This window comes from Aspergillus eucalypticola (genome assembly GCF_003184535.1).
Source record: "Aspergillus eucalypticola CBS 122712 chromosome Unknown BO83scaffold_16, whole genome shotgun sequence".
Taxonomy (NCBI): Eukaryota; Fungi; Ascomycota; class Eurotiomycetes; order Eurotiales; family Aspergillaceae; genus Aspergillus; species Aspergillus eucalypticola.
In genome coordinates this window covers 1-16,053 of record NW_020290290.1, presented here as the reverse complement: position 1 = coordinate 16,053, position 16,053 = coordinate 1, and the positions used below count along the sequence as shown (strand labels likewise).

Sequence of the window (16,053 nt, the reverse complement as noted above, 5' to 3'; positions counted from 1 at the left end):
GGAATAGGCATACACGGTGGGCTTGACTGTGTAAATTCAGATCATTGTGAAAGTTCCCGCCCGAACGGGAAATGCTGGAGGGATGATGGCTGGCTGGGAAATTGATCATTGGTGGGCCTGATTTCATGCGAGGGGAAGGAAAGCAGACGGACAACAATGAATACGGTATGTGTATTTCACCACACTACCACCATAATAACTTACAATACATATAATACAGGACTGACAATGAAGCCAGCCATTGCCAGCACATCATCGACACAGCATCACATACTACACCTACCTAGTAGTAGTTAGTTAGTTTCCAGATTGCTGTGCTTACCAGTACTAAGAATAACTGTGCTAACTAATTAGCTAGTTAACTATGTATCAAGTAGGCGGAGCCCCTCACAATAATAAATCACATTCGATTCTAGGCAATAAAGTCCAGAATTAATATGAATAAAGTGAAGGAAATAAAAAGGGATCAAAAAACAACGACAAGACAAGACTCGAACTCGATTCATTCCCCACACATCCACACCTACTATATCCACACCCACCCTCGAAACTAATTAGTACGTAGTTAGTTATCCAACTAACTAGCTATTGTAATCTACCTATCTTACCCCTTTCCCCTAAGATACAAAGTTTAGTTAACTTATCTCTACCCAAGTTACATACTAAAGTAGTCAGTAAGCAAAGCTCCTAACTAACTATCTCCCTCGACTTCTTTCTTCTGTTGTCATTTGCAGTGAAACACCCCCCTCCAATGCCCAAGCTCTCTCGAGTCAGCCAATTAACCAACCATACATAGTTGAAAGTAGACTACTAGTGATCCAGCTGAAACGTGCCAGGACCCTCCTGGTTTGCTTTACCCCTGTCTCATCATCATCATCACACCCCCTCATACATACCATGAAAATAGAATCCTGCCATCCAAACCTCCCTCCCCTACTCCATAATTCAAACCGCTCTATATGCGTTCGTTGATCCGGATGACTCTTACCGGGATAGCCGAGGAACATTGGTGATCCTTACTATTATGATTCTATTTTAGGGGGGTTGCCGTGGGATGGGAACAGTTACTATTAGCGAACAACCAGCGAACTGGAGTAGCCTGAATAAATGTTCTATAAATAAATAGATAAATAGCATAGCCGGGGTACTGCAGTGGTAGTAGTATTGAAGAAGAGCTAAACTGCAGTGCAGTGCAGTGCAATTTACCCCATAATAAGTTATTTAGTTAGCTAGTTAATTAGTTAGCAACTCAAAAAAAGCAGACAGTAGATAAATAATTAGAAGAATAAATCTGCAATGTCTTGCATAGCCACACCTCTACCTACCTAAGTAAAGAAGGGCACGAAAAATGAGGCTGAGCAGTGCACTCAGCCTGGCAGGGCATTCATTCATACTTAAATACGTACGGAGTACTAACAACTACTAGGGTAAATTATTATTATTAGGCTAGTTAGTTTCGGTCATTCCTTACCCATCACCGCCACAAACAAGCAATGAAGCAAACAATTACTTACGGAGGTGCTACTGTAGAAAAGAAAACCCAAGTAGAGTCATCAATTGTGAAGCAATAAGCGATACAGCCGCGCTAAGCTGGTATTACTTCTACATACACAGATCCAACCATTTTCTTACATAGGAGTAACTAATATACATAACGCAGTCGCAATGGAATGAATAGTGAAGTTATTTGTAACCAGTCAGTCAGTCAGTCAGTCAGTCAGTCAAACAACCAGGGTTTTATCCAAAATATTCATCAACCAGAACAATAATACCAATCAAACAAAATAAGCTAGAACAAAAAGAACAGTTACCCTAGCAATCATCATCATCCCACACCCCCGGGAGTTAAGTTAACTCGGAGTGGAGAGAGAAGAGGAAACTAACGATCGATATAGTATAAAGACCGGTAACCCGGGCCCACTTCACCTCAATCACCCAGACCCAAGGTACATGCATACGTATGGTGTACCTTTATGAGGAAAAGAATGAAAGATACGGTATAGATAATTAGGGGTTACTATAATTATTAACAAGGCAACACTGATGAATCATACGAGAAAGAGAGAGATCTCCAGATCCAAAAGATTGCAGAAAACCAGGCAATCTACCCATACTTAGTCTACTGATCTCGGATGACTGTGCCCGAAGGAAGGTGCCTTGGTTAGTTAACTATTTGATGTGATATGATATGACTCAGGGGCTATTTGCTTACTCACTTAATTCTAACTAACTAACTAGTAGCTAGTTGTTACAAGGCACAATCCAATCCAATCCCCTCCCTGCCTCATGAAATAAAAAAAGGGTTCAAAACTACTGTAATGTAAATATGTAGCAGTGCGGCATTTCATGCCTCTATTACCAATTAGGCATCGTACTCCTGATAGATCGAATCGAATCATTTCCTTTCAGTTTCTTTCTTCTTCATAGCTCGCATGAAAAGAAGGCCAACTCATACCATAGCTAAGTTCCTTTCCTGCTTGCTTCACTCGTGGTGGCTGGGAAGCACAGCCAGATCTGATCTGGGCTATCTACTATCTACACCGCTACATGTCTTGCCCGACTCGTGCGGTGCGTTGCGTTGGTGTGGCGACAGATCCTGTGCGGGAAAGTATGTATCTATGTGGGTTTGCCTGCCTGCTCGGTACTATGTGACCTGTGGTTTCGGAGGGTCCGGATGTGATGGATGTGGATGGTCTAGGCCTAAAGTACTTAGAATCGTTGGGTGAAAGTCAATTGCAATGATTACGAGTCAATGCTGGACAGCAATAATGTCATCCAAATCGTTGAAACTTGCTTAGATACTTAGATATGCTAATGTCACACATGGATATCAGTACAACGGGACGCCAATCCCTGATCTACATTTTTTATGAGCAAATGGTCCCCTCCCTGGTTGCTCATTTAACCGGTGATCTTGTAGATGGATTCGGCGAGACGCTTGACGTTGCCGCTGGTGATACCGGCCACGGAGATACGGCCGTCCTTGGTGGCGTAGACGGAGTGCTAGTCGAGTTAGTGTGAAGAAGAGATACACGGATTGAAGGCTGCTTACCTCCTTGGCCAGAGCGTCCATCTGCTCGGGCTTGAGACCAGTGTAGGCGAACATGCCGATCTGTCGCATGTCAGTAATCGCTTGCATCACTTATGGTTCAAATCCTACCTGGCTGGTGATGTGGGACCAGTCGTGCTTGCTGCCAAGCTCCTCCAGGTTCTTGCGGAGGAGAGCGCGCATCTCAATGATGCGGTCGGCCATGCCCTTGACCTCACCCAGCCACTGCTCGTTGAGCTTGGCGTCGTTCATGATGGTTGAGGCGATGCGGGCACCGTGGATGGGAGGGTTGGAGTAGAAGGGACGGATGAGGATCTTGATCTGAGAATCCACACGCTTCTTCTCCTCGGCGGACTCGCAGACGAGAGAGAAGGCACCGACACGCTCGCCGTACAGACCCTATATCCGCTTAGTATTAACCACATACCAATCAAGCGTCTGTCTTACCATGTTCTTAGCGAAACTCTGGCAGAGAGCAATGTTGTGGCCCTCCTTCACGAAGTGACGGGGAGCAAAGGCATCCTGGTCAGCGTTACCGCTGGCAAAGCCCTGGTAGGCCATGTCGAAGAAGGCAAAGTGACCCTTCTGCTTCATGACATCGCTGATCTGGCGCCATTGGTCCTGGGTGGGGTCGACACCGGTGGGGTTGTGGGCGCAGGCGTGGAGGAGGATGATGCTGTTCTCGGGAGCAGCCTTGATGTCGGCCAGCAGGCCCTCGAAGTCGAGGCCAATGGTGTCCTTGTTGTAGTAGCGGTACTGTCCGACCTCCAGACCGGAGTCCTTGAAGACAGCGGCGTGGTTGGCCCAGCTGGGGGTGGGAAGGTAGACCTTCTTCGCGTGAGGGTAGAAGCGCTGCAGGAAAGCACCACCGATTCTCAGAGCACCGGTACCGGAGATGGTCTGGGTGATGACGAGACGGTCCTCCTTGAGGACGGCGGAGTCGGAACCGTAGGCCAGCTCAGCAGCAGCCTTGGTGAAGGCAGGGATACCGGTGATACCAGCGTATTCCTTGTCGTAGCCAGAGGCGACAACCTTGTCCTCCGCAGCACGGACGGAAGGCAGGACGTAGGGCTTGCCCTTGTCATCACCTGTTTGATCGCAATGAATTGTCAGACTACTGAACGTTGGAAGTTGGTTGTTTGGCGGGATCGGGAGATGGTATGGTTGAATAGTTAAACAGGGTGATGCTTACGGTAAGCACCGACACCCAGGTTGATCTTCTCCTGGAAGGTGTCGGCCTTGTAGGCCTCGGTGATACCCAGGATAGCATCCTACAGAGCCAATGGATCAGCAATGGCATCACAACAGCAATTGGGATGTGTTGGAGATCTTACGGGAGGACCCTGAGGCACGTTGGACCAGGCGGAGGCGTGTCTGGCGCCGACAATAACGGTGCGCACACTAGCGTCACGGGTAGCAGCCTTACGGCTGGCGATTCTGAGGGTGGACAACATGGTGAATGGAGGAGGATTGAATAAGAGAAGAGAGGAAAGAAAAGGAGGAAATGAGCAAGCACTCCAAGAGACCAGGGAGGAGATGATCAGGAAAGAAAGGACGGGGGGTCCAAGGTGCTGGCAAGCAGTACTTGAATGGAAGGCTGGAATCGGGGGAGGAGACAAGCGGGCGAGAGACGAGGTCGGCGATAGTTATTTTATTTTTTGAGTCACTGGAAACTGACTTGGGACTAGTCTGGTTAGCACAGTAGGGAGTTTCCGGGGAGAGACGCGGGAGGCCTCGGATTGGCCACGTCCTCCGCATCGCCAGCAGCTGACTGACTTGGTTGCTTGTTTGGCTGGTTTGCATGGAACCGTATTGACCTGGCAGCTGCAGAAAGCAAGCACGCTGCACATATCCTTCGGATGTACGGAGTAGCATGAATGTAGTATATCTATGTTATCAATGACATGTGAATGCGATTGTCTATCTCTACTAACTGATTGATTCCTATCCGACACAACAATGAACACCACTGAATGAGTTGTCAATGTCATCATCACGGAGAGCGTGGACTCCCTCCTTGACAGATCGCACCACAAATGATGAGCCCGTCCCGCTCGCCCCGGTGAACTGTTTTAGTATCGAGGGAAAATCATGGATGGGCTGAGGTTGGTCTTCCCCTCACGAAGAGTTGGGGTAATTACTATCTGTTCAATCGGAGACAATTCTCCTCCTTGTACCACTTACCTTTAACCACCAGCATCACACCATCAATCATATAAATCTACAGCATTGACTCCATTCCCTTCTGCTGACTACATATCTCACTTTCCACCAGTTTGGTAGCTTTACCACAAAATCCTGAATAGCTACCCACACAACCATGGTTGCTTGCACTCCACCGCCTCGGACAATATCACTCGGCCTCGGTTAAATTCCCCCACACGCCAAGCCTATCCCAATTCAATAGCTCTGCTACACCATCGACGGAGTATTGAGGACGTCCTGCAGTGTCTTCGGAGGGCCGAGTCCATCTTACCTCTCTATCTATCCATCATCGGACAAAACCGCGTGCTGCTGGCTTGCTTGCTTTATCTTCACTCAAAAACAGGTCGATCTATTGGATATAGATAGAATAATATGTGACGTTCTATTGGTATAATCTGTACAAACATCGCATAGCCTAAAAAAGTATCTGCTGGGGATCATAAATGTGCCTCCTGAATAGAGGTCGTTCGGTGAAGGTCATAATCTACTACAACAGTCCGAGAGAAGCAACACCACTCTCAGCCAAGTCGCACACCGGCCTGGCGGTTCTTGCGCGCTGTCGCTCCCATGGCGTTGTTCATACCCGTGTGTTGACTGCTGTCCAGCGCACTCATCGCCTCGCGCTTCTTCTCTTCTTCGATCTTCTTCAACCGCTTCTCCGTCTTCATCTTACCACTGCCCTTGCCGTGGAATTGATGACTGAGGTGCTTGAATGCCTCCTTCTGGTTCATCGCACGACCATGCTCATCCACGTACTTGAGCTGCACATCCGGTTTGTATTCGCGGTTGAACACCTCTGCCATGTGTCGCGCCTCCTGCTGATCGCGCTGCTTGTTCTCCCACCGAGCGTATTCTTCTCTCTCGCGCGCTGACATCCGGTCCAGCTTGCCCGACGCGCGGTCGCGTTCACGCTGCTGCCGAGCGCGTTTCTCCGCGTCGGTCTCCATGCGCATCTTCTCCTGCAGGAAGCGATGGCGGTCGCGCAGTAGAGAATTGTTGTCCGCGGCATCAGAGCCCTTGACCAGACCACGCTGTTTGAGCATGTTCAACGTAGCACCGAGACCTTGATCCAAAGTCGCTTCCTCGTCCAAACCTGTAGTACTGATCTGTTGCTGGGCCTGCGACTCCTCGCGCTTGATCCGTTCCTTGAGATCCTCCTCGTCCTCGATATCATTGTAGGTCCCCATTTCCACATCCGCGTCCTCTGCCTTGATGCTGGGGCCTTCACTCTTAGCACGTGACTCCTCGGCGGGCGACGTGGTTTGTCTCTCGCGGCGCTCTGGAAGGGTAGGTTTCTGTAGGTTGGAGACAAACTCCGAGGTTTCGTCGATCACGAGGCCGGGCTCTTCTTCGTTTCCATCGGGCGTGCCTGTTTCCATCGGTGTCTGGGAACCCTCTTCTCTGAGCTGTCGAGCAAGATCCTCCGGTCGCACTTTTTGTCGCTTCTTGAACGCAGCACGTCTCTGGCGGGTAAGCGAGGCCTGTAGATCATCATCATCGACAAACGAGACATCCTCACTTGCCCACTTCTTGGGGGCGGGCGCGGGAACGGGTGTTCCGTTATTAGTATCAACCTCCATGGCGTTGTCATTCGGCGTACTCGTCGACTCGGTCGTAGGGAATAGTTCGTCGTCATCAATAACAGCTCTCTGTTTCGTAGCCTTCGCCTTCTTCTTCTTAGGCTTTTTAATCTTGATCTCGCTGATATCCATGTAATCGGACGCCGGTGTCGTCGTCTCCGTCTCCAGATCCAAACTGACGATATTCTTGTTCAATTTGCCCGACACCTCCTGTCTCTTTGCCTCCCGCTCCTCCACCGTAGACCCTTGAGCATCCAGAGTAAAGCGTTTTCGCTTCTTGCCATCAATTTCCTCATCATATTGTGCCAGGATACTCGAGTTCTCTTCCGTAGGATCATACGCTGGCTTCCGCTTCTTCAACTCTGTCCGCTCCGTAGCCTTCTCCCTCTCCCTCAAATCAACATTTTCCAACTCATCACCCTCCTCCTCATTCTCATCGATCGTCGCATCCTTCAGCGTGAGAATATGATCCTCGCCGCCCTCGAAATCGCCCACCTCATGCCCAACCTTAATGCCAGCCAGATCGACAGCAGTGTATTCCGCCGCACGTTCCCGTTCTTCCAGCTCCTCCGCCAGCTTGCGCGCCCGTTCCTTCTCGATCTTCTTCTGTCGCTTCTTCGCCTGCATCAGCCACGCCTTGGTATCCTGGTCCGCATCGCCCGATTCACCCAGCGTGGTGCCTTGTAACTTGGCATCTCTCTGCGCCAGCTCTCGTGCCCGCTTGATCGCAGCGTTTCTCTCTTCCCGTTTCCGTTTCGCCTCGGCATCATCCTGCATCTTCTTCCAGTTGGATCCAGCCATCGCTTCGCGCGACTCGAGGGTACTGGCGGGGTCTTCATCTTCGGAGCCGGACGAGTCGTCGGAGTCGTCTTCATATTCGGCGCCAGGAACAGGCAGTGGTTTTAATCCGAGCGCGGCTCGGATTTTGTTGTTCTGCTCAATGGAAACTGCGTCGGCCATGGTGGCGACAAATGCGGAGGAAGAATGGAGATAGATACAGACGGTGGGTCGGTCGGTGGGTGGTGAGGTATCGTCTTCAACAGATGGCAGTGAAGTTGAAGTGACGGATATGAGATATTCAACCCGCCGCAGCCAGCGGCGAACCTGACCTGACCGACCGACCGACCGAACCTCGAGCGCGCGCCAACAAGCACTTACCTAATCAGCACCCATCTCGGTAAGGTTTAGCGCGACAAACTCTTAGCGCGAGCTTGGCGCGGCGGATAAAAGGCGGCTTCGACGAGTTTTTCTCTTCTTCTTCTTTTTCTTTTCTTTTCTTCAGAACATGAACAAACACGGATCTGTGTCTAGCGATCCCGTTCATGGAGGGTAGCAGTTTCGGCTGTTTATTTCTCTGTGTTTCGGTTGAACGCTGGACAGTTCGACGACTTAAGGAGCCATTCATATTGTGGATGGTTTTTGCACTTCCGGTCGACAGATCTCAGATTAAAGGTTGGCGCTGGGTGTTCACTCTGGTCTTGAGCTCCCATCTTGGTGAGCTCGGCTGGAGAACCTGGTTGCTGACGGCGTCATATTCCTACTCCCTTTGCCGAATTGGCCGTCGGTCACTGAGGTCAGGGAATAACCATGACCTGCCAACATTACAATCATTATAATTTATGTATGTAGTTGTAAAGATGTAAAGCTGCGCGCATACTCTCATGTGCTTGGGATACCGTCTGAACCGATCAATAAGTCGGCTAGCGTCTATCAAGAATGGACGATGTAGCATGCTCGACATGCTACTCGAAAAAATGTGCCATAATGCTGAGCCGAAGGATGAAGCACATCGCATCGCGAGACCCTTCTCCAAAACGCCATATGATATCACATCTCACCACCCACCCAATCCCACACGGTCTTTTCTTTCACAGCTACACCCATAACACCCTCCCAAACCGAACTTCGATCGATATAGATACGGAGTTAAAAAAAAAAGTTTACAACAACTTCAAATGCCCCGTCACCGAATCCACCACACTCTTGGGACCCAAAACTCCCAACACCGTGCGGCTCCCACTAGCAATCTGCGTCCGTCCAGCATCCGTAATCACCCTGGCGCAAAGTCCCAAACTAATCGCCTTAGCCTGCATCTCTTCCATCTCCTCCTCCGACTTGACCTGCAGCGCGATCTTCGCCTGACCCTGCGATTCCCACCGGCGCAGGATCCCGCTGTTCGGCGTGTACGCTGTCAGGTATTTGTAACATGCAAGGGTAGCGTGCGAGCATTGGGCGGCGATTTTGCCTGCAACAGTATCAAAACATTACCATGCGCTCACAAAAAACAATCATAATAACCATATCCATAGCCAGAGACATAGAGATATGTATATAATATTGTAATATTGAAGACGGGGGATATGCTTACCCTTCGTCATACCCAAATCCGTCCTCACGACAAGCACCAATTTCACTTCTTCATTGGAGCTATCGAAGTTGGCGAGCTCGGTGCCATCGCCTTCTTCTTCTTCACTGTCCTCTTCTTCTTCTCCTTCGGATTCGTAGTCTTCGTCCGACGAGTCCAGGTGCGGTTTCACGTTGTAGCTGTTCGGCCAGCCTTCTTTTTCTTTGTTGCTGAAGAGGCCGAGGCTGCTGCCTTGGCCGATGAAGTAGCCGGTTATGCCGGCGAGGATGGCGGTCGCGACCACGTAGGCGGCTGTCGAGGGGGGTGTGCGGTCGAGGTCGGACATTTTGGGATTGATTGTTCTATTGGGGTTGGGTGTGGAGGGTGTGGTTTGGTTGAGGGTTGAGTGGTGGTTTTGCGGAGCGGAGCTGGATGTTGCTTGGTCGGCGGTGACGTTAGCGGGCCGGGTGGTTCGTTTCTACTATGATTGATTGTTAACAGGTTAGCTGGAAGCTAGCTATGTCTATACTATTTCTATGGGAGTTGTTGGTTACGTATTGATATGCATGGAATATTGTGGAAAATTAATTGTTCTAGAATGTTGGTCTGCTTACTGTATTACAACTGTTAGAGGCATCAACCCAAACACCGCAATCCAATTTGACAGGCGCTCTGCTTCATTATATACACATCCCAATCATTCTAAAAGAACTGCTATCTTCCCTTAACAGCACGTCTAGTTCGGACGAGGAGCGGGCGCGCCGCCGACGTTTCCAAGGCGACGGCTCCTGTGACACATTAGTAGCGGATCGCAAACAGGAATAATGCGATCAGAGCAAGACAACTTACATGAAGGTACGGCTGAAGAAGCTGATGCCGATCATGAAAAGCCAGCTGGGGATGGCACTGAAGCCGTAGATGACATATCCAAGAGGGAGCAGAAGGTTGTTCTGAGCGAGCCAGCCGTCCGTGGGGTGAAGAGGACCGTCGTAGGCAGGGGCCTTCTCCCAGACCTTCTCAGAGTGAACCTTGTAGATGGTCTCCGGGGTCACGGTGGTCGAATTCAGGTAGACAGTGTGGAGGGGAGTGTTGGGGCGCTCCTCACCAAGCTGGGCCTGAGGCACCTGGAGGAACCAGACCGAAGGAGCACCGGCACCCCAAGCAGAGCAAAGGACCTTGTTCTCTTCGCAGTCCAGCTTACCGAGGTTAGGGGAGGTAGGATCGGCGGAGAAGAGAAGCACGGATTCCTAAATAGGAGGATTATTAGCGACTATTGTTATCAAATCGAGTGGGTGCGCCCCCTATTCTAGGGCTTGCTTACATTGAACGCTTTGTCTGCCTTGTCACAGCGACCGAAGCAAGTCTTGTTCCCTCCGGTGATGTATACCAACCAGTCCTGGGGCTCCGAAGCGGGCTCCAGGTAGGACTGCCAGTTGGTCATGTTGAACTCGGAGACGGTCTTCTCCTGGATCTTGGTCTTCTCGACGACCTTCTCAACAACGGCAGCGGCGGGGGCGACCGGGGTGGCAGTAGGCAAGTAGGACTTGGCCTTGTTGAACCAGCCCTGGACACGGTCTGCAAGGGGAACCTGCTCCTGAGCCACAGCGAGCGCTGGGAGGAGGGCGACGACCGGGGTGAAGCGCATGATGCTGAAGCAGTTGATGACGCGTGGTCAGTATAGGGGGGTCGAGGGAATTTATCACATCCAAGGGATGGATGGATGGAAGAGAAAACCAACCTGAGCTGTTATTGAAGAGACGGGCGCACTTTGGAAAGAAGAAGAATTCAAAAGCCAAAGTACGGGACAGCAGGCAGCTGGGGAAGACAGGCACTTGGGGATGTTGAAGGTCGAGTGAAACGGCGAGAGATGTAAGCGTCGGCGACAGGTGGCCTAACTCTAAATGGCCGCCCGAGGATCCAACCGCCGCGGAAGCGGGGATTCCGCCTTCTGGAACACTTTTAGCTTGACAGATTCGATTGCACTGGATTCTGCGCAGATTGTGGATGCAGATACTATACAACTACTTGTCTACTAATTAGGGGTTGCATGTCTTGCATGCCCCGAGTCTCTTTACAATGGCATTGTTGACATGTTGACACGCGGCAATTCAGTGGATCCGTGGAGCTGTGTAGCATCCGGACAGCTTCACTAACAATGCGATGTGCAACCACAACAAATAATCTCCATATGGAGATAGGGTGGTATCAACGGTAATCTAGGAGATTTAACTAGACGAGAAGAAAAAGCAATTATGGATGCTTATCGAGTATGACAGGCACAGCATGCTGTTGTGATGACAGCTGTGCCGCTCGATCATGCTGAGATGCTCGCTGTTTCCATGAGCTGCACTCCCTGCCATCATGGCACCTTCCTTGGTACCATTTATCTGCATCTGCTAGTAGCAATGTGACAGATGCAGTGTTGCAGCGACTGACAGACGCAGCTCTATGCAACTCATCGCTAGATGCAATACTTCAATAGTTTACTGCATCCATATTGTACCAAACCAATATATCCTCAATCAAGAAACCGCCTTCGTTGTCAAGTATGATACAATCCTGGAAGAAAGCTGGGGCCTGCTTATTAGTCCTAGCAGCCATGGCTTGTTTCTCATTCGGTGAGGCCATCTACATCGTCGCCGGAAAGAATGGGGCTATTGTCCACTCCAAAGGTATCTTGTCTCAAAAGGGCAATGGTCTAACATGGCTTACTCTTTTAGCGATGACGGAGAGAATTGAGCCTCCCCCAAACACAACCATGGCGATCCGACGATCTTCCCCCACACCGGGTGATTTCCCCATTTGTAGGGACCCTCATGGCGCTGCCCGACCATTCTGTCTCCCAGAGAATGGTGCGAATGTGACGGTTGGTGGGACTTACTACATCACCTGGGACGCGGACTTTTATCCTCTGAATGCCACAATCACCATCGAACTGAGATACGCGGACTCCGTGGAAGGGGATTCGACATTTACCTCGGACAAGACGGACAACAGCTACGGATATACTCACATCTATATGCAGCAAGAGTGGCTTCAAGGGAAGCAGCAGAACCCTCTGGCGCTTTACATCATAGAGCTGGACTCGGTGTCAGATAAGCGGGCAAGTGCCCGACGGGGTCCAACCGTTATGCTTCATCCCAAGCCAGTGCAGCATCACTTGTCTCCTCAGCCGACTTCCTTTAACAAGTTGGGCCTGTATATTGGCCTCCCAGTGAGTCTCAGCGTGGTCATACTCGTTGTTGCCGGTCTCTACTTTGGGATGCGAGAGAGCAGGCGAATTGATCTGGGGAACATTGGGGGCCCGGGGTATGGCATTAGAAAGTCCAAGAGTCAGCGTCTAGGCCGTAACCGGTGCGAGTCAACGTCGGAGAGAACTGTGGAGGAGACGAGCTCGGACATCACCGAAGTCGCCCAGCCCGGTCGAAAGGGAGCTTTAGAGGGAAGTCTCAGCTTTGGGTTCAAGCGTGATTCGTCGAAAACAAAGGGCTGGCAGGTGTAATTCAAGAGCATAAGAGCAGTGCGGCAAGACTAAGGCAGGCAGGATTTGGTGCGCGCTTGGCCCAGTTGGTGGCAGGCTTTTAGATATTGTATAAGCGAGCCCGTTCAGTGGTATGACTGTTATTGGACTAGTGTCTGCAAGAAAGACTAAAATCTCACGCTATCCTTCAACCAGAATAGGAAAGAGAACGAATGCAGTAGCCTAGGAGATAAAGAGTTAAAATGATACTTTTAGAGGGTTTAGTGCCGGAGCATCCCACCCGCCATTACATAACCCACGGCTTCTCTACAGTAGCCACAGTCTATACTAACTATTCTCCCACTCACCATGTCCGGGGCATCCCCCCGTCGCAACGCCTCCCACCTTGATATAGTTGGTTTGTGGAGTGAGAGATCCCTCCGCTGCCATGGATAAATTGACCAGGAATGACTCGCTGGGCGAGTTCGTCTGTCGCTTCCCCAACTGTGATGCCCGATACCGGCGCAAAGAGCACCTCCGCCGCCATGAGGCCAAACATATCCAAGATCGGACATATCCCTGTTCCATCTGTGGTCAGGAATTCGGACGAAAGTATACACAAAGTTAGCTTGCAGCGCGCAAGGCTCCTGCGCGCTTGTTGTTCTGTCATTAGTAACGTGCGTTAGTGACACACTGCGGCGACATCTACGAGTGAAGCATCAGTTGAATGAACCCGTCCACCGAGCTCGACGCGCCTGCTCCAACTGTCGAGCCATCAAGGCTCGATGTGAAGGGAAGCCTGTTTGCACAGAATGTCAGCATCGGGGCATTCGCTGCTCTCTCCGCGAGGCGGAGGACTCCCCGGCGCCCGAAACCCGACCAGCGTCCGTGAGCCCGCGGCCAGCGGTGTCCAGAGAAGAACAGTTTGTCAAAATGTTCTTTGAGTTGTTTCACCCGCATTGGCCGTTTGTGCATCGGGGGACGTTTCGCATTCGTCATGAAATTCCCATGTTGGTCCAGTCCATGGTGGTGCTGGGCTTGTGGGCGAGTGGGGAGAGGAGCGCACGGTGTGCGGCTGTCGAGTTGCATGAGCAGCTGAATTCGGCGATTTTGCAGCAGAAGGTCAGTGTGCAAATATTTGTAAATCTGTCATGAATGCTAATGCAGTTGCAGGAGAGATGGGATGTTCCCGATGAAGTACATATACCCCATTCGGGGTCGTGGCCATTGCCGATTTACCAGGCGATCTTATTACATGTCATCTTCTCTCTGATCTACAAAACGCACGGCTCTCTCGGGATAGATTTGAAGCCGTCTGGACTAAGGACTGATACTGAGCTGCTGCTCAAGTGCCTGATTCGGAGCTGCCGTCTCCGGGGCATGTTTTATTATCCGCGCATCCTACAGCAATATCAGGAACCTGCGATTGCTCAATACATGCTGGTCAGTATTGAGGAAGTAAAGCGATTCAACATTGCACTGTATAAGGTGTGCACAACGATCTATGGCTCGACGGCGCTGAGCCAGATGGTGGATGGGGCATCGATGGGCAACATCCTTCTAACGGCGGATGAATTGCAGTTCCCGCTGCCGGAGAACCACGAGTTATGGGATGCAGGGACACAAGCGGAGTGGGATCGAGCCCTGGAGGGGATGAGCGTGGATGGGTTAGGGGAGTTTAGGGAGAATGAGTGGATATCGAAGCAGGCTCGGATGATGCATGTATTGGGGAATATTTAGCTCACTACATACCATCTATAATTGCAGTGGTTGAAGCATATCAGATACGATCGATCAAGACTGTAACAATGTAAACAAAATCAACTCCATTATCACTACATAAAGAACAAACACCCTCCATCTCTACCCCAGCAACCAACTACAAACAGAACATAACATCTACGCCTTCACCCCATCCTTCTCATTCTTCGTAATCGTATCCACAATCGCAGTCTCCAAATGCGGAATAACCGGATCCTTCTGCACCCTCACCCCCTTCGTCATCCTCGCAATAGTGGTATAGAACCCTAGTACAACAAAACACTCCACGACCTCATCATCCGTCATAACCCTCTTAGCCCACAGAATCGTCTCCTCGTTATTATCATACGTGCGGATCGACTCCTCCACCAGCGTCAGAATACACTGCTGGCGCTCCGTCCATATGCCCATAGCAATCAGCTCCTTCGAGGACAGACCCTTGCGCAGAGCCTCGATCTTATCGTCGCCAAGCCCGTTAAGGCGCGAAATGGGCTCGTTGATGCCGAAGAGGTACTCGGCGTTGATGAGTCCGGTCATGCGGAGGACAATGAGCTGGTAGTCGAGGAGTTGAATGGTGCGCTTTTCGCCGGAGAGAATGCTGTCCAGGACGGACATGATGGGGAGGAAGGTTCCTGGGGAGCGGGCATAGAGGCGGAAGACGGCGCGGTCGATGGGGTAGGATCGTAGGAAGGCGGCGTTGGCTTCGTGGGTTGGGGAGGGGTTGTGGATGTCGATGCCTTCGATTAGGGGGTATTTTGCTGCCATGGTGAGGGCTTGTTGGTTGGTTGATTAGGTATGAGTATGTGTGGTTGGTTTGGATGTTTTGGATAGTAGATTGTATAGGGTTATGGGAGATATCTGTGGTAGGATAGTAGATGGGTGTTTTTCTTGGACCACTTCTAACTTTTAAATACAGTGATTGAGGCACTGCTGATCAGTCCATCAATGATTATCAAGTCATGCCATATCGGTATATCAGCCATTGACTTAGACTACCCTCGTATTCTCATGCAGGATGCTGAAGGAGTATCAGGATTGCCGATATACTTGTTTCAGACTCGCGCGGATGTCAGCATCACCAGCGGCAACGCTAACTGCCATTCATGTGCGCCCTAGTATCTTACTCCCTTCAACGGCGGGAGAGCTAATTAAGGCCCGCATGCGGTATGCCTTCTGATTGGATTAGGGACTGTATACACAAACTATACGACACGAATTGAATTTGAATGGAGTCAAGATGTATGAATGCCAGTGATTTAAGATCATTCCACCGCTGCCACCTATCCGTCCATCTCATCATTATCATCAGCCCATACCCCATACACATACACACACTATCACTTCTCATCAACCCTACTATCTATCTACCCACCAACCAACCTCATATACTACAAAGTAAAAATGGGCTCAACAGACCCCTACCGTCTCGGCCGCGATGTCATCGCCTCCACACGTCTCAACCTCCAACACTACATCTGGAAAGAAAGCATCGGATACCTCCTTCACCCATCCATCCGATTCCCCGACGCCAGCAGCAACAGCGACATTTCCATAGCCGATGTAGGGACCGGCACTGGGTCAGTACTCCCTTCCCCTTACACACCCTCTACATCCACCAGCGAAGCTCTAACAACAATGTAAAGAATCTGGCTTC

General features: G+C 50.5%; 6 protein-coding genes across 6 annotated transcripts; 2 read left to right on the top strand and 4 right to left on the bottom strand.

The window, feature by feature from the left end:
• Nucleotides 1–2,926: 2,926 nt before the first annotated feature.
• BO83DRAFT_379273 (putative aspartate aminotransferase) lies at nucleotides 2,927–4,661 on the bottom strand. Its single transcript, XM_025531466.1, has 5 exons — nucleotides 4,384–4,661; nucleotides 4,242–4,320; nucleotides 3,497–4,137; nucleotides 3,053–3,448; nucleotides 2,927–3,003 (listed from the first exon to the last, which is right to left on the bottom strand). Exons 1-4 carry the CDS (start codon nucleotides 4,501–4,503, stop codon nucleotides 3,143–3,145), a joined length of 1,146 nt encoding a protein of 381 aa, XP_025386855.1. The 5' UTR covers nucleotides 4,504–4,661; the 3' UTR covers nucleotides 2,927–3,003; nucleotides 3,053–3,142.
• Nucleotides 4,662–5,651: 990 nt separating this feature from the next.
• BO83DRAFT_379272 (U4/U6-U5 snRNP complex subunit SNU66) lies at nucleotides 5,652–7,894 on the bottom strand. Its single transcript, XM_025531465.1, has one exon. The coding sequence runs from the start codon at nucleotides 7,792–7,794 to the stop codon at nucleotides 5,773–5,775; it is 2,022 nt and encodes a 673-aa protein (XP_025386854.1). The 5' UTR covers nucleotides 7,795–7,894; the 3' UTR covers nucleotides 5,652–5,772.
• Nucleotides 7,895–8,774: 880 nt separating this feature from the next.
• On the bottom strand, nucleotides 8,775–10,823 carry BO83DRAFT_399680 (aminoacyl-tRNA hydrolase; the record flags this gene model as incomplete). Its single annotated transcript, XM_025533338.1, has 5 exons — nucleotides 8,775–9,079; nucleotides 9,203–9,490; nucleotides 9,913–9,966; nucleotides 10,038–10,425; nucleotides 10,500–10,823. The coding sequence occupies 5 exons, from the start codon at nucleotides 10,821–10,823 to the stop codon at nucleotides 8,775–8,777; spliced, it is 1,359 nt and encodes a 452-aa protein (XP_025386853.1).
• Nucleotides 10,824–11,726: 903 nt separating this feature from the next.
• Nucleotides 11,727–12,680, top strand: BO83DRAFT_399679 (DUF4448 domain-containing protein; the record flags this gene model as incomplete). The annotated part of the gene is made up of 2 exons (XM_025533337.1): nucleotides 11,727–11,850; nucleotides 11,899–12,680. The coding sequence occupies 2 exons, from the start codon at nucleotides 11,727–11,729 to the stop codon at nucleotides 12,678–12,680; spliced, it is 906 nt and encodes a 301-aa protein (XP_025386852.1).
• Nucleotides 12,681–12,963: 283 nt separating this feature from the next.
• On the top strand, nucleotides 12,964–14,405 carry BO83DRAFT_379269 (C2H2 type zinc finger domain protein). Its single transcript, XM_025531464.1, has 3 exons — nucleotides 12,964–13,250; nucleotides 13,325–13,760; nucleotides 13,812–14,405. The coding sequence occupies exons 1-3, from the start codon at nucleotides 13,087–13,089 to the stop codon at nucleotides 14,376–14,378; spliced, it is 1,167 nt and encodes a 388-aa protein (XP_025386851.1). The 5' UTR covers nucleotides 12,964–13,086; the 3' UTR covers nucleotides 14,379–14,405.
• A 132-nt stretch (nucleotides 14,406–14,537) lies between these two features.
• Nucleotides 14,538–15,228, bottom strand: BO83DRAFT_438228 (uncharacterized protein; the record flags this gene model as incomplete). The annotated part of the gene is made up of 1 exon (XM_025536078.1): nucleotides 14,538–15,228. The coding sequence occupies exon 1, from the start codon at nucleotides 15,162–15,164 to the stop codon at nucleotides 14,538–14,540; it is 627 nt and encodes a 208-aa protein (XP_025386850.1). The 5' UTR covers nucleotides 15,165–15,228.
• Nucleotides 15,229–16,053: the final 825 nt, after the last annotated feature.